This window comes from Silurus meridionalis, chromosome 10 (assembly GCF_014805685.1).
Source record: "Silurus meridionalis isolate SWU-2019-XX chromosome 10, ASM1480568v1, whole genome shotgun sequence".
NCBI lineage: Eukaryota > Metazoa > Chordata > Actinopteri > Siluriformes > Siluridae > Silurus > Silurus meridionalis.
In genome coordinates this window covers 3,574,220-3,599,132 of record NC_060893.1, presented here as the reverse complement: position 1 = coordinate 3,599,132, position 24,913 = coordinate 3,574,220, and the positions used below count along the sequence as shown (strand labels likewise).

Sequence of the window (24,913 nt, the reverse complement as noted above, 5' to 3'; positions counted from 1 at the left end):
CATGAACTGAGTTGATTATATAAATTGATAATATAAAAATGCTAATAGGAACATTATAGCCATAATACAATCATAGTACTTTGGATCCTTAAGTACATTTGAAGGCAAATACTCTACTTTTCACTCAACTACATGGTTTGTGTACTTCGTCCACCACTAAAGATAAAATAAGACATTTAATTGGAGTTATTTTAAAACACCAGATACTGCATGTTTTTTTTACAGCAACTCAAATAAACTCTCTTTGAAATCATGGTGAGAAAAAGAGCACCTTATTGTGGACCTTGACCGATGAGATACAATAGCACAAGGCCTCATAAGTCCCAGCAGAGGTTGTACTTCCTTCACCAACTGAGGAAATGTAATCTGCCACAGGAGCTGCTGAACTCAGCTGGTTTGGTTCAGCTACCAAATCAGACATCAAGAGGCTACAGTGGACGGTCAGGACTGCTGAGAGGATTAAAAGGTGCCCCACTGCCCAATCTTCACTCCTCCAGAGTGGAGAAAATGGCTAAGAAAATCACTTTGGACCCCACACATTGATCCCACTCTCTCGTCGAACTGTTGCCTTCTGGTCGGGGCGCTACAGAGCACCAGAACAGCCAGCCAACAGTCAGAAACGCAGGCTATACTCAGCCTGAACAATACAAATATTCAGAACTACACATTGTCCATCATAACTGACACATTTGTACATAGAATCCAATGGTCCATTTGTAAACTGCACACTTGTAAATAACATGTACATTCATTGAAAAAATATTTTTACTATATTTCGTATATAGTGCATTATTGTCGGGTTTACTATTCTGTTACATTATGTCTCTACTTCTCCTGCACTGGAAGATCCTGATGCCAAGTCAAATTCCTTGTGTTGTAAGCATAATTGTTTTTAAAAAAAAAAAAAAAAAAAAAAAAAAAGCTATTTCTGATTCTGGAAAGAGATTCATGGTGGCATTTTGAGGAACATTGCACATGGCACTGTTTAGTTTACCTGAAAGATTAACCACGTTCCACTACGAGACTTGAGCATCCAGTGTCTGAATCCTCTAGACGTACTGACTTCCTCCGCAACCTCGACATGCACTCCAAGTCACAGGACTACAATATATTTACAGACAAAACCTTCCGGTCATCATCAGTAAGTTCATATGTTACTCAAGGACACCATTTATTAGACACAAACATTTTACAGTCACAATTTACAGGACAGTTAAAACGGTCTACAATAAAAAAAAGGAAAGTGCTGTAAAAATATACAGGTCCATCAAAATCATCTAACAAACATTCACACCTGGACACAAGACAAAACATATATAAAGATATCAAAACAAAACAAAAAAAACATTCATGTTTGGTTTGTGCTTTGAATAACAAATAAAATAAAACAGTAATCGTGACGGCAAATATAATTTCCACATCGGAACATCTGGAGGTAGTTCCTACGTTTTTAAAGGATGACCATGCTACCTGCGAGAGCTCTCTGAGAGCATGTTAAAAAGCCATTAGACTGGAATGACAATTTCAGAGAGAATACAAAATCACACATGGAATTAACTCGTATCTTTAACCGTTATTGCTCTTAATATGTACCAATACCCAGATCTTCCTCTGGTGTGAAAAATCTGGCTAGCTTAATCGGTGCAGTTCTCAGTTCCAGGTAATGCCTTGCTTATGGAGGTGAACAACTGTAACGTAAAATTTACACAACAACCATACCTCTGTCTGGAAAGGGAATGTTTAAAGGATAGGGAGGTGGTAGCTTAGTGTTTAAGGACTTTGGATCTGAAGGTTCAAATCCTTGATACACCAAGATGCCTCTCCTGGGCCCCTGGGCAAGGCCCTTTACCCTAGATCTGCTCAGGTGTATTAATGCAATAAAAGTCGCTCTGGATCTGCCAAATGCCATTAATGTAAAATTAATATTTAGTGTTTAATAGACCAGAATCCATCTTTTTCCCTCCTTAAATGTCTTTATGACACAAATAAAACCCAATAAATTATAAAATATGTAAAAACTTAAACATAATCGAGGAAGGAAATATCGTTCTTAGACTAACCGTGATCAATAACGTGAGGCGGACTACCTTAAAGTGCAACACCAAGTGAAACAAGTCAAAAACCACCACCAAAAAACCTCGTCGTTCCAGCTCCCATTACGCTCATCTCTTCTTCCTACTGTTCATTTCGAAGTAGGGCTCCTCGGTTTTTTTGCAGGCCACAGTCCGGGTGCTTTGTTGCTTTTGGGTGGTGCTGGGGGTAGGTTTAACTGCACGGACCTGAGCAGGGTTCGTTTTGAGAGGCCTGTTATTGCTGCTTTGAGCTTTTCTGTCTGTCGTTTGGGTGGATTTTGTGCTGGGGGTCTGTGCAGTCCGTGGCGCTCCGGTCCTCGCGGCAGATTGTCCTCCTGGGTTTTTCTGGTTGGTCCTGGAGGGGTGGGAAGTTTTGGTGGCTTGTAAAGAGGGAGTGGAGGTCTGGATTTGGACTCTGGATTTGACGTTTGCAGAGGAAGGTTTGACATCTCGTACGGGAGGTTTGGGAAAACTTTGGGGCGGTTTCGGGGGCACTTTCGCTACAACTGTCTTGCTACCAGTGTCTTTGGGAATCTTTGCCGTGCACGGTGGTCGAGGGGAAACAGGAAGACCCTTTCTGGTATCCACTTGCAGACGTGTGGCAGCGGGAGAGGAAGGGCGTCTGGTGGCGAGACGAGTGCGAAGAGGCGCTCGAGGTGGCCGGCCGTCTCGCTGAGAAATGCCTCCTACCGGGATGGCATGAGCCGGCTTGGCTTGTTTGCAGCTGGGTTCTGGGCACACAGGACTACGCGGTTGAGAAGGAGTAACACGTGGGCGCTGTTTCCGATCGAAAAGCGCTGGGACTTTCTGGGAAGGTTCGAGCGAAGGGCTCTTTTTCGTAGCATTCGAAGACAGTGGAGTGGTCTTGGGAGAGACACTGGGCACTTGAAGTTTCTTTTTAGGAGCTGCTGCTTTCCTTGGAAGAAGGGGGGTGGAAACCGGGGACTGGAAAGCGCCTCGTGGCGTACCCACGCCAGAGGCAAGCGTACCAGGTTTGGTTGGTGGAATAGAAGTTGAGGAGGAAGAGCCTGATGAGGAAGATGTGGAGGAGGAGGATGGGAGGAGGTTGACGGCAGAGAGAGGGTCCATGTTGGGCGGCTGGGAAGTCTGGGTACTAAGGACAGAGTCTGGGACAGATGAGCCTTTCTGAAACGCCAGAATCTTCTGCTCGAGTGTGGTGAACTGCAGAACACGATCAGGGTCATACTTCATCAGAAAACCCTTAAGCGTGTCCCATCCACCGCCCACACGCACCATCACATGCTTTCCATGCAGCATCTGTTAAAAAAAAAAAAAAAAAAAGGCGTGAGCAGGAGAATTAAAAAGCTGTATAATCATGTTATTTAATTTAAGTACATCTGTGTGAGAAAATCTAACTTGACCTAAACCACAGCTCTGTCTATATACAATATCCGCAATGTTTTGATACAGGATTTTATTCAGACATAGATCTGGGGCAAGGTTTCTTGAAAGTCCTGAAGACATCAAGTAGTTTGAGAGACTCCTAGAACTTGAGCCGAACCAAACAAAGTAAATGGGGTCCTGGGTGGAGACCTGAAAAATCCACGATCAGGACAACCTCCAGACAGAAGCAGGTGTTGTGCACAAGACATATAATGTCTAGGCTAGGATTTTAATTTAAGGTTTAATGCTAAAGCACTTTCAGGGATTACGGTAAAAACAAGATTCGATGGTCTGAAGACTTCAAGAGTGAATTCTTTGACCTGAATGGAGGGAAACAGACACATTTAACAACAGGCTAACATCCTTACAGTGAAGGAAGGTGGTGGCAGCATCATGCTTTGTGGACGTTTCCCAGCAGCAGGGACTAGAAGGTTTGTCAGAATCAAGGCTCATACACATGGGCTGCAAAATCCCAGAAAAATTTCACTTTTTTGATACGAGTAAAGAGAATTATACCAATTAAATCAGTGAAATTTTTTTACATTTTTTAAAATCAGCTTATGACCAAACAAAATGTTTATATTTCTATTTGTACATGATATAAATGGTATCATTTATATAAATTTCTCCAAATATTTCCAAAACTTCTCCACATGAAGTTCCCATAGAAAGCCGAGTGGTCCACCCACAACCTGTAAATCTTTTTTTTTTTGGTTCAGTATCAGAAAATTGGGGTACTTGCACCAGGCAAAACGTGAGTTTCATATGCTTTTACATGCTCTCCACATGTGCATGTAGGTTTTCTTCAGGTTCTCTGATTACCTTTCAAATTCATGTTTCAGAGAACATTGCCCCTTACTAACTTAAAAAGTGTTTGAGGTGCATTTGGGCTTCGTGTTCCAGAGATAAGATGAAGATCGTGACTCCCCGACCAAGATGGCGACACAGGGATTTGAACCTTCTCAGAAGATTTTGGACCAACCCATGAACAGGCAGTGTGTGTTGATCTTCAAAATACACTTACATTAGGTCTGGAACCTTTTTCTTATTGAACACTGATTAGGTTGAAGTGGTGGAGAATTCATACTTGTCCTAGTTCTTCTGAAAGAAAGATCTATTGCACATCGCCTCTCTGTAACACTCCCAATCCGTGGCATGGATTATTTAAAAAAAAGAAATTCAGGAATGTCCTAAAACAGACACAAAATCAATCCACTGAGTAACTCACCCTAATGAAGAGGATCTTTTCCCCGAGTCTGTAACGTCCCTCTGCCAGATACTCGATAGAAAACCTCTGTGAGCAATTACAAGGAGGATCGTCTGAGTCAGAGTCCTGGAGAAAGAAAGTGTCAAGAGGCAGAACGTACCAAGAGAATGTTTTTACACACAAACACAGAATAATAGCAAAACTTCTGAGATGTAGCTTGTGTTAGGGGGTTGCATTGTGAACTTGACATACAAAATACAACCACAAATCAACTTTTCTATGACTCGGGTGTCAAAGGCTTCGTTGAATGTTCCTCAGGCTTGCGAGGCGTTAAAACACTAGCTCCTTCGGCGTGGACTACTCACAGCATGATGGAGGCCTCCATGTTGGCAGCACACAGTGAAGGTTTTGATCGGAGGCACATGATCGCCTGCCATTAGCAGAGATTCTTCCAACTCGATCTCCTTCTCCAGTTTCACCAACACCGGCGGTTCGACTCCATACCTTACAAACCGCAATTAAAGAAATGGATCATAGTAAAGCGCAGGGCTGCGTTACAGTAAAGGCTGTAACTTGTATTTTCTGAGCGTCTAGAACGAAAACAGGAATTCGTTCAGCTGAGTAACCGTGCATCAGCATCAAAGTTAACAATGCGCCGTTTTAACATATTTGCAACGGTAAAGAAAAGAACAAAAAAATCCTATATAATTAGCAGTAGATGCGCTATACTTTCATTATTTCGAAAGTGACTGATAATTTGTGACCGATATTTGATATGTAGATTGAATACGAATAGAATAGAACACAGATCAACATGTCAGAAGTACACAGATTAACATTTTTGGCCTTTAAACTGTAAAAGAACCCAACGAGGGGAAAACCGTGGGCTGTGCGATGTCGTAGGAGGCGTTTTGTTTTGCACTTTCCATGTTCACTTCAACTTTCTATGGATTTGCCATAATCCAGATGATCATACAGTAAAACCCTGTTGTACGAGCAACTAATAGTACGTGCAAACAAAGAGACGAGGAACTTTGCTCGCAAAATTTTACCCTATTTCTCGAGCAAATTTCGAAGGCACAAGCAAACCCACGCTGCCGGTTCCTCGCTTAGGGTAGCATCATTCGCTTAGTTCATCTCATGTCACTCGGACGCTCTCGTTGTTCAGTGCAGCAAAAACTTATTGAAAAATTAGAAAAATGTCTCCCAAGAAAATCAGTGATAGTGCTGGGAAAACTAAAGTAAATAGAATTACCATGGAAACCGAGAAGGTTATGAGCGTGGTGCGCGTCTCACACTCACAATTAACCACTATCACCTGGGTAAGTGTTAAATGATTTTACATTACGGTAATTTGCAGTGTGTGTTTGTTAAAATAGGCTACACAAACTTTTTAAGTGCAAAAATAAGCGATCGAATGAGATCTCGGAACGTATTAAATCGCTTTTACATTCATTCTTATGGGGAAAATCAGTTCGAACGTACGAGCAAAGGGACCTACGAGCAATTTTCACGAACGAATTATACTCGTCCAATGGGGTTTTACTGTATTTTTATTCTACGGTGGAATATTTCTATCCTTTCAGAAGAACAATGGAAGCGTAAGGTCGCTAACCAGCTCCCTATTTAACATTTTGTTGTAATTTGTTGGTAAAAGTATTAAAATCGAGTCTGAAGTTGAAGTCACAATCATGTCCAGCCGTGGAGAAGGTGAGACAGAAGTTTATTTCTAGCCAATTCAGTGAACAGGAAGTTATAAGGCATTTCTACATACAACATAATGTTTAAGAACAGATCACTGCATGTTTTTTATTTTTTATAAAGGTAAACATATAGAGTGATTTCTTTAAGTGAAGACGACTATAAATAATTTAGTTGGACATTTAATACATTAACTCACTTGGAGATTATGCGTCCGAGCTCCAACAGACACAGACACACCTGACGAGGATTCTTGTGTAGAACTGAAAGGAGAACACAGATTTGGTCCAGCCAGTCATAGATATAAGCACATCACGTATATTATTTATACGGTCATTATTTACATGATATTTTCCATAACAAAGTGCGCTATAATTCCTCCAGATGTGAACCACTCTGTGCAGCTGGGGACGGTTTCTTATCAACTGCCTGGGGATCCATGAAATTCCGGAGTAAGAGCAGGAGCTTTGAGGATGGATTTGGACTGTAGTTAATGTCAACAGTCTGCTACACTGACTCAGGACTACAGTTTGCATCTGATTACCATCACTGCATCTCAAACTTGTTTATCTGTAATAAATGGATACTTGTTCACTTGAACTATGAGACCCAAACCTGTTCCAGCATGAAAATGTCCCCATGCACCAAGCCAGGTCTTTGAAAATCTGCTTTACATTGGATGGAGTGGAAGATCTCTTGCTGTAGAGCTCTTCAGGCCTCCTCACCTCACCTACATCAGTATCTGACTAACACCCTTGTGATTGAATGAATCTCCACACAAATTTCCACAAAAATCTAGTGGAACATATTCCCAGAAGAGTAGAGTTTTTGTAACAGAATAAATGGAGAGCAAGATACCAATCTTCTGCTCAGGTGTCAACAAACGTTTGGCCAGTGTATACATATTCCTACATGCAAATAGCTTTTTTTTCCACCCTTCTTCGCACCCTTACCCAAGCCCTCTGACTCAAACAGATACGCTTCATCTACTCCGATTTGACGGCACCATGACAGGAAGTTTGCCGTGTTGTCCCGGGCGAAGAACGACCCCGGAGAAGCGGTTTTCTTGAACGCCACTTTCTTCATCGGAAACTGACGATAAAACGAACACCAGTCAAAAATTAGAAAAAAAAAAAGCAAGAAAAAAAAGCAGTGTTCGAGTCACACTCCTCCTTCCACTGACCCGCTTTTTGTCCAGGAGGCAGCTCTGGGGAATTTTGCTTTGCAGAATTTCAGCAAGTCGACACAACTTCACTCCGTTATTCAACTCGTCCATGAAGTGCTCAGCTCTTATCTCTTCACCTGGTGGGGGGAGAGGGGAGAGAGAGAGAGAGAGAGAGCGAGAGAGACACATACACATTTAATAAATACTGATACACTTTAATCCACATTTAAAGAGCAGCCAGGTCACGTGGTCCAACATCATACTTGTAAGTGAGCATGCAAGTATTTGTTTCTTTTTTTAACCCCCAATTTTGGTTGTTAGCCAATTCCCACGCAGAACTTCCTCTGAGGGTCCCTCTAAGACCCGTGAAGACGGACACAGTAACAGGACACGCTTTTCTCCTGCGTAGTATCACACAGTATCAAAAAAGTTCAGGACTAGCTTTGTAACACGGCGACAGATGGTAGTACGCGCAATCACAGGGCGCACCGGATTTCATAAGTCAGTGTGCCAAAAGACATTGTCCTGTGTACATCAGGGGCTGTGCAGCTGGTGATATTCTGACTACGTGTGCACCCTGTGACTGGGCTCTCCTTACATGCGGGTTTGTCGCAGAAAACAACATGATCTCACGTCCACACCTACTCTACTCGCCAGATTTGGCTCCTCTTCCCGAAGACAATGATTGAGCTTCAAAAGGTCGGCATAAATCCATACCGATAGTTTTTCCGGCTTCCAGTCCATTGTCGTTACGAGAGCGGCCTCAAGAGGTAAATCAATGACATCACACGCTGTTTATTTTTCACGCACAAGACTGCGAGCCGTACGGAGAGCGATTTATTAATTATAATTTTATATAATATATTTATTAATGAATATATTCATATTTATATAATTTAGCACATTTTCACAATTCAGTACTGTTTTTTAATTTCTGTAATAAAGTTCAGTACTATTTTTGTGGGGTTTTTTTCAGTATCCATTTTCAAAAATATCAGTTGATTAATTGGTTATCAGCAAGTATGATCCAACCTAGCTATCGCTATCTGTAAAATCCACTATCGGTTGACCTCCAGTAAGAATGGCGCATTGAAACATTGGTGTAAGTGCGTAGGAGTCGAAAATACAATGAGCTTCTCTTTCTTCTAAAAAAAAAAAAAAAAAAAAAAGAGCCATAAGCCAGTCGAAATTTGTATTAGGACCTGCCAAGGTTTTTTTTTTTTTTTTTTTTTTTTGGAGAAACACTTCCTGGAAGCTCCGCCCTCTTTCCCTAATCTCACATTCATTAGGTTTCATTGACAGTAAATGAAAATTCAATCGATTCAATCGTAACACACTGCCTACCAGTATAACAAATGTCGTCATATACAGCAGGACTTCAGTGAAACAGCTTTCTCTTAGAAGTCTGGAGGTTTTGCTGAAAGGCATGTTAAGGTGATTATCTTGAACAGGAACTCCCTCCATTATGTTCAGCCTTCTTCAGTACAGCTCTGAGACACAGATCAGCTTCCCTATTGTTCAAAATGTGAGCCATCCCAACAATATATCTTAAAGGATGTAGACATACTATACTCGTAAAGTCTCGAATATACACATATGAGGTGGTATCAGAAAGTTGAGACAAGCTCTATTTACTAGAAACTCATTTATTTATCTATCTGTGTTTACACACTATTACCTTCAAAATAGTCCCCTTGCACAGCAATACAGCACTCCCAGCGTTTCTACCAGTGCAATGTTTCCTGGAAGTCTTCTTTTTGTTTAACTCCTTCTGGCACATGGTCAGAATTGCACCAGATGTACACAGGATGATGTCCTTTGGCACACTGACTTATGAAAGTCGGTGCCCCATGTGACTGTGCGTGCAGCCTTGTGCTGCCATCTGTTGGCGTGTTACAAAACTAGACTTGAACATTTTTGATACCACGATCAGCCCAAATACTCAATTCTGATTGGCTCATGTGCTCTTTTATAATCTTACGGCACTACATTATGTGTGGGTGTGATTCTGGGCAGCAGAATTGTAGATGTAACAAGGCGTATATAAAATACATAATTAAAAAGAGACACTATTTTGATCCATTCAGTCAGTTTTTGCTCTGCAAACATCAATAACAGCTTTAACTCCTCAAATTGGAGAATGGTAGAAGGTGATCATCCATGGCTAGGTGTAAGGTCATTATCATGCTCTTCACCTCCACATCTACACTAACACCCTGGAACACCTCACACCTGCACCTGGATCATCACTTATTTATTTAGGAAAAAGCGTAAAGTCAGGAACAGAGTTTTGATTGATTGTTTACAATAGATAAGTCGGGTCATGTCTGTACTTACCTAGAAGGTCAGTGAGCCAAATGGCAAGATCTTCTTGCATGGGAAAAAGAGTGGCTTCATGGCGTACAGCAAGCCACTGGTCGTACTGGAAAACGTCTGTGAGGCCCGGGCCATGGCGTGGTGTTAGAGGCGAGCGTGGGCTGTGCAGTGGCGACTCAAACTTCTCTCCAAACCAAGCCTTGTAAATAAACAAACAAAAACAATTTAGAATTAAAAAGAAGAAAAAAAAAAAAAAAAAAAGAGTGATGCAACCCGAAAACTATCACTTGTTATCGGATATAAAAATTGTAGGCAAGATTCGAATCCCAAATGGAGGGAGGTGGCAGGTAGCGGTTATGGAATTGGACTTTGGATCAGAAGGTCATGAGTTCAAATCCCAGCCACACTAAGCTGCCACACTTGGGCCCCTGAGCAAGACTCTTAACCTTATAGCTATATATACACGAATGAGATAAACGTAAGTGGCCCCGGATGGGGTGTCTGCCAAATGTCGTAGTGACGGTACACGATTTTAGACAGATTTTGGATCTATTGACATTTTCAGCTGATTTTTCCCAAAACTCTGCATGAGACAAGATTTTTTTGTGAAAAGTAAACAAAAAGGTGTAGATTTAATTTACTCCTCAGATTTTACGGAAAAAATAAATAAATAAATAAATAAATAAATAAATAAATAAATAAATAATAATAATACCACAATGCTAACTGTACCAAGAATAATGCATCAAGAAAAGCTTAAATGCAGCGAGAAGTTTGTCTTGTCTTAACGGTGAGCGTTAATAAGAACATTCTCATCCTTTACATGACGTGTTGCTTCAGCACTTACACACGATAGCACAAAAAAAAAAAAAAAGAGCCTGTAGTGTGTAGTATAGAGTCAGGAGGCTGAACTGGGACACTGGAAGTGGAATTTACAGCCCGCTCGCTCTCTCTCACACACACACTTCTGTAAGGCTTTTCCTTGCTTGAGTGGTGACCGTTACGAATGTGCCAAAAATACAAGGCATCACGAGTCACAGCAAAACGCGATGATTCATACGCAAGAAGAAAATAAAAAGGCTTTTGCCAGAAATCTGACACTAATCAGGGGATTCCCAGAGTTAAGCCTCAAATGGAAACTGTGCTGAAGCTGAGCAATGCGTGGGACAGAGCTTCCTCTCCAAGCTTTCATAATTCATCTGATCCCAGCTCACGATGAAGAGGAAGAGAAAGGAGAGAGAGAAGAGAAACACAATTCTCTCACTCCGAATGCTCTCACACACTCTAAACCAGCACCAGGTTATGTTGTAACATGTTATGGAAGCGTCTCAAGAACATCAGATGCAGCAGAGATGCTGAGCTGAACTGCATGAAGGCCATTTGTGTGTGTGTGTGTGTTGGGGGCAAGTTCATTCAAACAATAATGCAATATTTAATTCATTTACAGTTAACCTGCTCTCTAAATTCCTTGTTCTACCATTTCATAAATCTAACCAAATCATTTCTATAGTATGGACCATTTCAAAATGGCACGTCCATGACACTAGTGATACCGCACTCAATCGTTTTTTTAAAAAGACCCTCACATTTTACGGATACGAATCCTCCGATATCAAAGATCGCACTGCTTTCCCAAGTCGATGCTGGACTGAACCCTGAACTTGTCAAACTCTTACACACACAAACCACTTGAATCATAAATAAAGGAAAAAAAAGAAAGAAACTCACAAAACGAAGTTTCATTTGCAAAATTCGGACTTTTCCCCCTTAGGACCACATACCACCCAGTGTCCTCCGATATCAGATCCATTTCCATTCTAAAACGCTCAGATGCCAGGGCAGACGCCGGCCGCCGCTCGGACGCCAGGGCAGACGCGACTTATAGTTATCGCATTTATACACTCGGATTTTCTTTCCCAAATCCATTTCCACTGGAAGCCGCTCAGACGCCAGGGCAGACGCTGGATCCTGGATGTCACTCAGACGCCAGGGCAGACTCCCTTATTCAGAGCAACTTACAGTTATCATTTATACACTCAGCAGGTTTCTTTTTCCAAATCCAGTTCTACTGGACGTCACTCAGATGCCCAGGTGCCTGAATGTCACTCAGACGCCAGACATCACTCAGACGCCAGGGCAGACGCCTATCCAGAGCAACTTACAGTTATCTGATATACACTGAGCAGTTGAGGGTCTTGCTCTTGGTGCTGGGATTTGAACTCAGGTTTTCTAATAAGATGTCAAACACATGCTTAGCTTAACCACCGATCTACCACGTCCCCAAGGCCATCCACCGTCATCTGCCCCGATTCTGGTTTTGGGGAGTAGGACTGTTGTTTTCTTAGAACTTTAATAAGACCAGATTATGTGGGTCTCATCGATGATTAGCGTCTGCATGTCACTTCTGTATTTCTATAGGATACCACTTAATTCAACCAATTTTATTGAACATTCAAAAAAAAAAAAAAAAAAAAAAAATTATACGCAGGTTATTCAAAAAAAAAGAAAACCCACACTATATACATTTATTTTGTTATATTATTGAAAAGATGTCTAATCAATTGTTGCATTTAATTTTATATATAGGTTTAGCATCTGCTTCATTCACAGTCATTCACTATTTATTTTCTTAAAAATAAACTCTTACTATTAAAAAAAAAAAAAAAAAAAACACACACACACACACACACACACACACACACACACACACACACACACACACACACACACACACACACACACACACACTTCCCTACTATTTATGTCCTATGTTTGCATCACATTCATGACTCGGGGTCATATTTCCGACTTCAACACACGTTTTGCTCAGCAGACAAACTCTGAAGAAAGAAGAAGCTGAACCTGCTTTCAGAAAGTTTACATTTTGGCCCTCAAGGCAGATGCAGAGGCAGGTGGAAGGCGTTGGTCCTGTGCAATCAATCAGAGGATCTTTTACCGCACAGGATTTTTTTTTTTGGGGGGGGGTTGGAGTATCGTACATCACTTGGCCCATTCTGAAAGTTTCGGCCGAAACCTGCTGCTGTAATTCTCATTTGCTCGATTGTAAAGGAGACTCAAATCTTTTGTCAAGGGATTCAAATGCCTTCCAAATCAGGTGCATGTAGTGGAGTGAGCTAGCGATCGAAAAAAAACAAAAAAAAGAACCAGTGAGAAGAAAAAACCATAAGGAAAGAAATTTAGTCTCCATTTGCTGTTATAATATGGTCCACTCTATTATGAAGATGTTCCACTCAATTTTGTGGATATTTGGGCTCATTCAGCTACAAGGGTGTTAGTAAAGTCCACATCTTCAAAACCCATGTAAAGCAGAGTTTGATGAAGCTGGTTTTGTGCATCGTCATGCTGAAACAGGTTTGAATCTCCTGGTTCAAGTGAAATTGAAATTTCATGCTCCTGGTTCCAAAGACATCAATCGTGTGCCTCCAAGTCTGGATGAAATTTGAGGAAGAAGCACATGTGGGTGGAAAAGGCGGGTGGCCCAATACATTTGGCCGCTGTATCTCTAACAAGGGAAAACTATCAACCATCAAGGAGGTTCATTATGTAGCACATTTGATATTTTTTTTATTTCATTTATACCGTTGACATCCATCTTCTCGTCTTTCAAAAAGCTGGACCATTAGCAGTAAATACATTCAAATAAATTAATCTGCTCTGGTTGTTATTTCCCAACAAAAGCAACCCGATCTGCAGAATAATCCTGTAACAGGAATAGTCTGTAGTTGTGCAACACCATAAAGCCATGAAGTTGTTCCAGTGATGTCATTGTGCTGCTGCGGACAATTTCCGGTAAGTTTCAAACACCACATTATCTGTGTAAAGCTGCTTTGAGACAAATTGTTAAAAGCGATATAAAAATAAAAACGAATTGAATTGAATTTCTGATTTCGACTTCATCTTGGGAATTTAGAAATATTCCAAGCTGAAAACTTACCAGGAATTTTTAATTTACGCAAATAATTATTATTTTTTTTTTTTTACATGAAATGATGTATGTTTTAAAGGAATGCACAGTGCATGTAGTGGGTGTGGCCTCAATAACCCTGCAGTAAGTTTGCGTTGTGAATGTGATAATTGCGCAGGGTAGAAATTCCCAGTTTATTCCCATTGAAAGTTTCCGGAAATTTGCAACCCTTTTGAAGTTACACGATCGTATCGGAGGTCTTTGGATGCAGGCGCATTAAATTTCACCTTTACTTGAACTAGGAGACCCAAATCTGTTCCAGCAGGACAATGCACAAAGCCAGCTCCATGAAAATCTGCTTTACATGGGTTGGAGTGGAAGATCTCCTGCTATAGAGTTTCAACCCTCTGAAACATGAATGAATATGAACACTGTTGTACCTCAGTCCTCCTCATCTTACCTACATCAGTACATGACTTTACTAACACCCTTGTCGCTGAATAAGCACAACTCTCCAAAATAATCTAGTCCAACATCTTCCCAGAAAAGTGGAGCTTATTACAATAATAGCAACATGAAAGAAGTTTGAAATCTATGCAAATGTATAAAAAAAAAAAAAAGAAAAGAAAAATATATTACAGTATTTATAGCCTTTGCCATGACACACGACAATTGCATCCTGATTCCACTGATAATCCTTGAGATGTTTCTACAACTTGTTTGGAGTCCACCTGTGGTAATTCAGTTAACTGTACAAGATTTGGAAGGACATGATATAGACATGATATCTGTCTTTAGAAGGTCCCACAGTTAACAGTGCATGTCAGAGCACAAACCAAGCCATGAAGTCCAAGGAATTGTCTGTAGACAGGATTGTATTGAGGCACAGACTGGCCAGACGGAAGCCACTCCTCAGTAAAAAGCATATAACAACCCGCCAGGAGTTTGCTAAAAGACACATAAAGGACTCTCGTTATCCTGAATGCCAACCGTCATGTCTGGAGGAAACCAGGCACCACTCATCACCTGGCCAATACAATCCCTACAGTGAAGCATGGTGGTGGCAGTATCATGCTGTGGGGATGGTTTTCAGTGGCAAGAAATGGGAGACTAGTCAGGATCGAGGAAAAGATGAACGCAGCAAGACATCTTTGATGAAAATCTGTTTCAGAGCGGTTCATCTTTCAACAGGACAACGACCCTTAGCCAAAAGGAGTGGCTACGGGACGACTCTATGAATGTGTTTGAGTGGTTCAGCCAGAGCCCAGACTTGAACCCGATTGAACATCTCTGTAAAGATCTGAAAATGGCTGTGCACCGATGCTCCCAATCCAATCTGATGGTACTTGAGAGGTTCCGCAAAGAAATAGGTTTGCCAAGCTTGTAGCATCATATTTAAAAAGACTTGAGGCTGTAATTGGTGCCAAAGATGCTTCAACAAAGTATAGAGCGAAGGCTGTGCATATTTATGTACGTGATTTTTTTTCCCATTTTTAAAAATAAATTTGCAAAGATTGCAAACAAGCTTCTTTCACGTTGTCATTATGGGGTATTGTTTGTAGAATTTTAGGAAAATATTGAGTTTAATGCATTTAGGAATAAGGCGTGGAGAAAGTGAAGCAATGTGAATATGGATGCACTGTACAGCATGCATGGTGTTCTTTTAATCTATTATCATAAAACATTCATAAACATTTAATGGCCTTTTTAATATTGTAATAATAATAGTTGAAGTTCTTACCTGCAGGCTCGCTTGCACTGCCATCGCTGTGATCAGGACTGCTTCAATGCTTCATTCTAAAACACAGTATAGGAGTCATAAGTGTGTGTGTGTGTGTGTGTGTGTGTGTGTTAGTTATAGAGAGAGACCAGAAGAGAGTTCAGTGCTCCCACCCATCCACCAAACCCCCCTCATGTGTACCACATCTGTTCATACACACTTCTGGTTAAGGCTCTGCATTACTAATCAGAAGGTTGGGGGTTTAAGCCCCAGTATCGCCAAGCTGCGACTCTTGGGGCCCTTGAGCAAGGCCCTTAACCCTCTGTGCTCCAGGGGTGCTGTTTAATGGCTGACCCCAGCCTTCTAACATCTCTTGGATGTACAAAGAAAGAATTTCACTGCACTGTACAATACATTAGAAATTTAAAGCATTTTTCTTTTTTTCCTTTCCTTCATTCTGCCTTTCTCTGCATTTCTTTTACTAGTGACACAGTCCAGTATCCTGCATCACCAATCACACTTAACCACTCCAAGGTGTTTGTTACCTGGAGATCTTCTCTCCTCCTTGAATCAGTTTGGAGTCTGAATAAATAGTAAACTCTTTTACGTTACGAAACGTGAAAAGCACGTGCTGCACGAGATAAAGAGCAAAAACTACGTTTTGGTCTTCCTGGTGGATTAAGACAGCTCAGTCAACATCAGCACAGCTGAGGAAACAAAGCAGGACATGTGTACTCGCTTTCTCACACACACACACACACACACACACACACACACACACACACCTCCTCTCTTACAGGACGAGGGAACTGGTGAAATGCTATATATCTAATACTACAGTCATGGCATGAATCAGCAAATTTACATTTACACGTTAAATTCTGATAAAGTTCTCCCACACGAATGAGAAAAAAAAATACAATCATTAGAGAAACAATAACACAGCATGACAACCAAACAGAGTCTCACCTGAGGGACACGAACAAAAAGAGTCCCGTCTCCAGTCAGAGTAAAGACAAATACAGATCCAGTGGATCGTTTAAAGATCCGGAGATCGAGAGCTTTGAGAGCCAGATCTCAAACACACGGTTACAGGGTAATCCTGTGAATGAACAGAGCGACGGAGGGCTGTGAGGGTAGTAGAGAAGGAGGGGTAAGAAGCTTGGGGACTGGCTAATGAAGTGCCTCGGCTCTGAACTAAACCACAGATGCTGGCCAGGCGTGTACAAAAATCTCATTGTTACACCCCCCTCTTTCTCTTTCTTTTCCTCTCTCTCTTTTTTTCCCCTCTCTCCCACACACAAGGAAAGGTTGACTCTCTACTGAACTAATCCTGTAACTCAAACCAGGGAAAAACAACCTATTTTCAACATGAAAATAATCTGTAATTCATACTCCTAACTCTGAATTCAGAAAGTGACAAACAAAAAATGGACGCATTTTTACGTAGGAACCTCGACGTAGATCTCTAAAATAAATTCCTACACAAAATCTATATATTCGAGGTCAAGAGACCTTTATGCTTTTCTAGTTTCTTGAAATGATCAGCCATGGTTTTTTATATTTATTGATTGAACGATATCTGCATAAGTATTGGGACACCTGATCAATCCACCTATTTGTGCAAACTGTTAGCACAAAACTGGTCACACAAATCCTGTACAATTTCGCATACTCATCGCATGAAAGATTTTGAAATGATTTACAATAGAGATATGTTATTTTGTCACAGTTAGTGGGCTTTTTTCGAGAATGCAAAAACTTCCATGTTTTTCTTCTCCACACTTCTCAGGTAGAGAAATTACACGAATTATAAAGAATTAGTGGTGTAACGGTACACGTATTCGTACCGTAGCTTTCAGTTTGGTGCACACGTGTACCAAACGCAATCCTTTTTACGTACGGAACATAGTACATAGCATAGAATTAATCAGCTTTCACGGAAACGCATTAAGTTGCGGATCAAAATAATATTTTTATTATTAAGCTTAAAAACAAACAATGTCAGAGGCATAAAAAACAAAAAAAAAAAGGAACTAGAGTTAGCGCAGTGTCACTGTGGCAACTTACTCCGAACCGAAAACACGGTTTTGTTCTGTGCATGCCATTTTCTGTCATCGCCAAAGCTTTTTACGGCAATCTAGCGATATAGAATCTATTACGTTTTATGAGTTTTTCTTAAAAGCAAAAAATCCTGACAATTCTCCATATCGAGGGAGTGAACGAATGACAGATGGAAGGAATGAAGACATTTGTTAAAGTACGCTGAAATAAGATCATATCGTTCGAAAATTAAATACTATATTTCACACAAACACACAAATCTTATTTTATTTAATTAATTTAAATTAGGCCTATTTAATCGATTACTCAATTTAATCAATATAATAAAGTGTATTTGCATTAATTAGATTTATTCTATTTTTATTTTTTATTTTGAACAGCAGGCATTTTATTAAAAATATTTTTTAAATTGTTCATTTGTTCAATTGTTCAAATCATAAATTGCGTTAAAAAAAAAAAAAAAAAAAAAACGACAAGCAATTTTATGTTTTGCATTTCTTCCCCCCCTAACTGTACCGAAATTGAACAGAACCATGACTTAAAGACCGAGATATGTAACTGAGAACAGTGAATTTTGTGTACTATTAAAGAATCATAAAGGGATTCAACAAAATGGACAGATAGGAGAGCGAGAAAAGGAACAAGAGACTCGTTTTGTGACTGAGGGGGCGAAATAAAAGTACAAAAGCCCTGACTCTTCGTGCTTCTGGGTTGGCGTTGAGCTCCAAGCCCACTAAATGTCAAGCAGCAACAGAATGGAGAGAAAGAAAAGGAAAAAACAGAGGGAAGAGAACTAAATGGTGTTTTATATCCCAGATGATAGAAGGGCATTATAAAACAAAGGCCAGGCCTTGACCTGGTGCTTTGGGCAGATCAATGCCACATTCTGCACAGGGTTCGGACACATTCCTGTCCCTCACAACCACACCAAGAGCGATGCCGAGATGTGGTCTGGAGTAACGCTCGTATATACAATATTATTACATTTAAACTGTGCAATGTGTTTGTTTGTTTGATGGTGTAACTTCTATCATTTAGGGGTGTAACGGTACACAAAATTCACAGTTCGGTGCATATCTCGGTTTAAAGATTTTAAATTTTAAAGTTAAAAGTTTATTATTATCAACATTCGTGAAAATTGTGCATTTTTCAAAGATTTTTTTAATAAAATGCATGGTTGGTTAAAATTATATATAAAATAATTTTTATAATATTTTCTAAAAAATAAAATATCAAATCCATGCAATACACTTATTATATTGATTAAATTGAGTAATTAATGAAATTGCTATGAATTAAACTGATTAAATAAAATTCAATATATGGAACATTTTTATTAAATTGTTTGCGCTTGTTAGACAAAATTTGGGTAATACAGATGTGTAAGTGTGTGTGTGTGTGTGTTTTACATTTAATTTTCTAAATATATGATCTATAACTGTTCTACTAATTTCAGTGTACTTTAACAAATGTCTTCTTTCCTTCCTTTCATCCTTCATTCATTCATTCAATATGCAGAATTTTCTACTTTTAAGAGAAAATCTTGAAGTTGGACATTAAAACGCTAAAGAATCAACAGCACTAGCATTTGCCATTAGCTACTTCCTGGTTAGCGCTAGCGCTATTAATTCCTTAGCATTTTCATGCTTGCGCAAAACAAATCGTATTTTCAGTGACAGGGTGAATCGCCACAGTGGCACTGCACTAACTATTCTTTTTTTTTTTCCTACCCCTGATGTTGTTTTGTTTAATGTTTTATAATACTAAATAAAAAAAATAATTAAAAAATAATTAAAAAATTAAAAATGCACTCCAAGTTCGAGGCGAGAATAACATACTTCTGATCCGCCACTTAATATGTTTCTGAGAGAACTCAGATTTGAACTGTTTTGCACATAAAAAGGACCACATTCGGTACACGTTTCGGCTACACCGTTACCATCATTGTTGTTTTTTTCTTATTTTGCATTTATATACATTTTTCTGGCTTAAACCAGGAAATTTCTCCACTGTGGGACGAATAAAATTTTACTTAACTTATTTATATATTCTACACCGAATCCCGCCATTTAACGAACGTTTATTACCGGAATCCTATAATAATCATCATGAACGACTTCCTGTCCAGATTTAGGATTGCAATTAGATGTGCAGACACCAGGGCAGGGGTAAACACAGAGGGAGGAGGGGAGCGGAGGGGGGTATGAGCGTAGGACATCATCCACATGCTCCTCATGCAGATCATCTCCATAATCGCCTAAGAGGATCAGCGTCTTTCACGTCACCCAGGCAAGACATGGTACACGTGCACACGCGTACCACTGGATCAAACACGGGTCCAGAAACAACCCCCCACACACACCCAATCCTACCCCCACCCTTACCCTCACTTCACTGATCCACGAACGGGACACGTCCGCCTCTCTCAGTGTAGTCTGTTGTTGATTGATGTGTGTGTGTGTGTGTGTGTGTGTGTGTGTGTTTAATTAACCCACCAGCTACTTTTATTAGCGTCTCCCAACACACACACACACACCCATAATTAGTGTGTATGAGATCAATGTTGAATAGTGTCCTCCAGGAGAACCCCCTCCACCTTGTTTCCTCCAGGAAAACCCCACTGTGTACAGGGCAATTAAAGAGGGGACTCAGCTGCTGCTCCGAGAACCTCAAGCTCATTAATGATCATCCTTACTGAACACCTGAACCACACTCACACACACCAGGCATTTTATGTAGGAACCTCGACTTATATGGTAGCTCTCTGAATGAAAGTCATACACGTTAGAAATAATCTGTAGGTTCGAGATCAAGAGATGATCAAGTTTCCCGGGTCTCAGGGTAAAATGATCCACCATGTTTGTTTGGGGTTTTTTTTAAAGATAGAGATATACCCAAAAGTATTGGGACACCTGAATTTTCCACCCACGTGTGCTGCTTCTTCAAACTGCGCACAAAAATTAGACACAAAGATTTGTAGGACGTCTTTGGATGCTGTTGGATGAAATTTCACCTTCACTTGAACTCCAGCATGACGATGGCGAATAGGAGGTGAAAAAAGAAGCACAAAGCAATTTTATGGTCAGGTGTCCACAAACTTTTGACCATATAGGTGTATAAAGATCTAATATTTATATAGATAAAGATTAATTATTCAGATTCTTTCTCATATAAACTGCAGTGTAACTTTTTTTTTCTCCCTTCCCAAAGGGTTTACACCAACCATCAAGAAGACAAGACAAAGAGTAAAACAAGGAACGAGGTCAAAGTTCAGGATCATGAGGATCATCAGGGTTGGGGTTATTGTTCTTCCTGCTTCTCTGTTCCAGGAACAAATCCCACAGAGATCTTTAGGACAGGAGAATACACACCAAAAGCACACAGAAACCTTCTCCTTGGTGACGGTTTGTTTTTTCTCTGCCACAGAAGAAAAACGATCTCCTCGATAAACCTCTTTCCTATTGTTGTTGTCTCTCTCGCTCCACCAGTCATCAGCTGCTGCATCGTTAATAAACAAACCGTAATCAGAGATTGATCACGAGCACCAGAGCAGCGTGCAGGCGGCAGAGTCACATATGGGATCATCAAGGCTTCCTTTCATTCATGAAAGGCTTCTCCTTCATCTAACATGTCTCCCATGTGCCTTGTTCACACTCTCATTAAGAACACAGATAACCCTACCTTTTTTTTTTTTTTTTTAGATCCTGGAGATGTTTCTAACAATTCGAACAATTATCAAAAGCACATTAACAGCAAAACTCTCCTTAAAAAAAAAACAAAGCCATGAAGATACCTTCAAAAACATTTTAGCTCTAATAAATATGTAGTGCGACAGCAGTGTCAAAGGAAACACCTGCTCTCGTGTCCTCCTGTGGGACAGGAAGTAGGAACCGAACAACCTCGGCCTTTTACTTAAAAATAATAAGATAGAGTATGAACTCAAAGTTTTGTCCACTTCTGCTCACATGTACAGATGGTTTTGATGGCATAAGTGTGAAGAAGATGGATGTAGCACACACAATGTAGGCTACGAGCATTTTGTAATACAGACTTCCTAGATATTTTATTTATTTGAAAACAAAAACCACTATAGAATTACATTCTACACAACTGGAGACATAAAACCCGGACAATTCGGTTTACCGAGTCTCGCTCTCTCTCACACACACACACACACACACACACACACACAAATACAGAAGTGTGAAATTAAAAAGTCTGGCATTGGCAGGGTTGGGGGTAACAGTGTAGATGGTTTAAGGGTAATAGGGTTGTTGGTGAGACTGTGTGTAGCAGGGCTGTGGGGCAGGGTGACAGAGCTGTGGGACAGAGCTGTGGGGCGCAGGGTGACAGAGCTGTGGGACAGAGCTGTGGGGCGCAGGGTGACAGAGCTGTGGGACAGAGCTGTGGGGCGCAGGGTGACAGAGCTGTGGGGCGAGGGTGACAGAGCTGTGGGGCGAGGGTGACAGAGCTGTGGGGCGAGGGTGACAGAGCTGTGGGGCAGGGTGACAGAGCTGTGGGGCGCAGGGTGACAGAGCTGTGGGGCGCAGGGTGACAGAGCTGTGGGGCGCAGGGTGACAGAGCTGTGGGGCGAGGGTGACAGAGCTGTGGGGCGAGGGTGACAGAGCTGTGGGGCGAGGGTGACAGAGCTGTGGGGCGAGGGTGACAGAGCTGTGGGGCGCAGGGTGACAGAGCTGTGGGGCGCAGGGTGACAGAGCTGTGGGGCGCAGGGTGACAGAGCTGTGGGGCGCAGGGTGACAGAGCTGTGGGGCGAGGGTGACAGAGCTGTGGGGCGAGGGTGACAGAGCTGTGGGGCGCAGGGTGACAGAGCTGTGGGGCGCAGGGTAGCAAGGTAGAAGGGTTGGTTAATTGGTTAATTATTTTCATTAACAGCTTGATAAAAATGTCCATCTGTACACCTTATAAAATAAACAGAAAACCTTATAGAAACCTTATAATTCAGTTCTCTGTGTGTGTGTGTGTGTGTGTGTGTGTGTGTGTGTGTTCTAGTAACTAAAGAGAAAAAGAAAAGGAATGGCTTTCACACACACATGACTCAGACTGAAATGGAAACACACACACACACACACACACACACACACACACACACACACACACACACACACACACACAAACAAACAAACAAACAAACAAACAAACAAACTTACCAGTGCTGTAACATCAAGCAGACTGTCAAAATAAATACTTTAAATGTGTCGTAACTCCGAAAGCTGCTGTACTCATAGATCCAAGTGAATACACACACTCACACACTCACTGCTGCTGGGCATCTTCGGGAGAACGTTTGCAATCCGCGTGCCTGGAACATTCAATCTTTCAGGAGGAAGTGTTGTTCGAAACGGCCAATCACAGCGCGGAGTTCGAAAAGAGGGCGGGGCCATGGCGTGCACGTGCAGGCGAGCGCGCGCAGACAGTCTGGAGCGCGGCGTCACAACACGTCGGTCTGAGCTCTAAGTGACGATGTTCATTAATGTACACCAAGACACACTTACACACACACACACACAACCTGTCCAAAAGTTTGTTGGTTTGAAGGCTGTCCTCCTGACCACGACACCCATAAGAGGTTCTAATCCCCACTGCACTCTCTCTCTCTCTCTGAGATACCAGTGATCCTGTCCCTTTTGTCTTTCCAGACCTGCAGGATTTATCCTAATGTTGTACCTTTGGAGTTTTTTCAGGAGCCCACCCTGGGAAGCTGAAAATGATCGCCACACGAACAGTCTGGAGATCCATAAGGTTCCTTTGGAAGGTTAACTCAAGAACCATTAGGATGGATTTGGACTGTAATTAATATATATATATATATATATATATATATATATATATATATATATATATATATATATATATATATATATATATATATATATATATATATATATATATATATATATATATATATAAAATATTTATATAATTTATAATTTAATTTATATATATATATATATTATATATATATATATATATATATATATATATATATATATATATATATATATATATATATAATATTTATATAATTTATAATTTAATTTATTATATATAATATATAATTTATTATTATTATTTACTTGTATTATTGTAATCATGTTCTTTTTTATTTTGTCTTTAAAGTATCAAAATTAATAAAGATAAATTAAATAATTTAATTTCAAAAATATTATAATTATTAAAGTTCTCAGGGTTGGGCAAAAATACATCAAAATGTATTTTAAAATAATCTATCAAATACCTTAATTTTAAGTCTATTAAAATAAACTACAAAATACAGTGGCAACACCATGTATCAAAATAAACTCTTGTATTTTTGTATTTTAAAAATATACACAATACACAATAAATCTGACATACAACCAGTTAACAGATCAAATATTCAGCTGAACATTTATTACCTTTACCACCTTCTACCATATGGATCAATTTTCCGTTCTGATTTTAACAAGTCTGAACAAAATACTGAGTGTGCACCAATCAGAGGCCACATTTTTATGATGTCATCATGTAGATTTCTTACAAAGTATTTTAGTGTTTTAAAACGACAAAAATACAAAACACAATATGAAGTCATTTTTATCAAACATATTAAATCCTATTTTATATTTAGAATATGTATCAAAATACATTTATCATAAATACTTCCATCCCTGAAAAGTCTATTAACCCTGAAGCTGATGTTCATGTAAATGTATAATAATCCACCTGATTGTAAAAGGAAAATGTATGAAACTGCAAATCTATTTAAATAAAAGACAGCTGTGAACAACTAAATAAATTGTGATTTTAATTGCAAAATACGTATATGTTTGTTATGATGCATAAATCTTTTTGAAAGATTTAAAAATATATAGACAATAATGTATGTAAAGGCGGACAGTGGGAACATTAAGAAGGTTGTTAACTGCACTACTGACTACATCAACTTCTGTATGGATGCTGTTGTTCCAGTAAAAACTGGATCACGAGTGACATCAATGGTCTTTTGAACCAGAAGAAGAGGGCCTTTAAGGGCGGTGATCAGCAGAAGCTTAAAAGTGTGCGGAGGGAACTCAAAGTCCAGTTCAGGGAGGCAAAGGAGCGGCTATGGAAAACATCCTGCATCATCCCAGTTCCAGAACAAACCACACCCTGGAGAGATGAATGACTTCAGGCCAGTCGCCCTGATGTTTCACATAATAAAGACCATGGATCGGGTGCTGCTATACCACATAAGGCCACAGGTCCACCATGCCCTCGATCCTCTTCAGTTTGCCTACCTGGAGAAGTTGAGAGTGGAGGACGCCATTATCTACATGTTTCACTGATCCCTCTCTCACCT

At 40.2% G+C, this 24,913-nt stretch overlaps 2 protein-coding genes across 3 annotated transcripts; both read right to left on the bottom strand.

The window, feature by feature from the left end:
• Positions 1 to 1,146: 1,146 nt before the first annotated feature.
• Positions 1,147 to 22,900, bottom strand: gas2l3 (growth arrest-specific 2 like 3). 2 transcript variants are annotated; one of them, XM_046859028.1, is made up of 9 exons: positions 22,743 to 22,900; positions 15,532 to 15,587; positions 9,887 to 10,064; positions 7,568 to 7,686; positions 7,338 to 7,476; positions 6,584 to 6,647; positions 5,049 to 5,187; positions 4,705 to 4,809; positions 1,147 to 3,350 (listed from the first exon to the last, which is right to left on the bottom strand). In XM_046859028.1, exons 2-9 carry the CDS (start codon positions 15,553 to 15,555, stop codon positions 2,163 to 2,165), a joined length of 1,956 nt encoding a protein of 651 aa, XP_046714984.1. In that variant the 5' UTR covers positions 15,556 to 15,587; positions 22,743 to 22,900; the 3' UTR covers positions 1,147 to 2,162. The 2 variants fall into 2 exon arrangements, with proteins under 2 accessions (XP_046714984.1, XP_046714985.1); XM_046859029.1 differs by lacking the exon at positions 22,743 to 22,900 and adding an exon at positions 16,480 to 16,657.
• Positions 20,838 to 22,976, bottom strand: LOC124392595 (mucin-7-like). The gene is made up of 3 exons (XM_046859739.1): positions 22,853 to 22,976; positions 21,819 to 22,404; positions 20,838 to 20,922 (listed from the first exon to the last, which is right to left on the bottom strand). The coding sequence occupies exons 1-3, from the start codon at positions 22,974 to 22,976 to the stop codon at positions 20,838 to 20,840; spliced, it is 795 nt and encodes a 264-aa protein (XP_046715695.1).
• Positions 22,977 to 24,913: the final 1,937 nt, after the last annotated feature.

What these genes read in the sequence shown, in the direction of transcription:
- gas2l3 (XM_046859028.1), bottom strand. Translation starts at nt 15,555, where the DNA reads ATGGCAGTGCAAGCGAGCCTGCAG. An exon ending in GTTTGAGTCAGAGGGCTTGG is followed by an intron (nt 6,648 to 7,337) that starts GTAAGGGTGCGA and finishes TTCTCCTTTCAG; the next exon opens with TTCTACACAAGAATCCTCGT. An exon ending in ATGGAGGCCTCCATCATGCT is followed by an intron (nt 4,810 to 5,048) that starts GTGAGTAGTCCA and finishes TTCTTTCTCCAG; the next exon opens with GACTCTGACTCAGACGATCC.
- LOC124392595 (XM_046859739.1), bottom strand. Translation starts at nt 22,976, where the DNA reads ATGGCCCCGCCCTCTTTTCGAACTCCGCGCTGTGATTGGCCGTTTCGA. An exon ending in CCCGAAGATGCCCAGCAGCA is followed by an intron (nt 22,405 to 22,852) that starts GTGAGTGTGTGA and finishes TGCGCCCCACAG; the next exon opens with CTCTGTCACCCTGCGCCCCA. An exon ending in ACCCTTAAACCATCTACACT is followed by an intron (nt 20,923 to 21,818) that starts GTTACCCCCAAC and finishes CCTGTCCTAAAG; the next exon opens with ATCTCTGTGGGATTTGTTCC.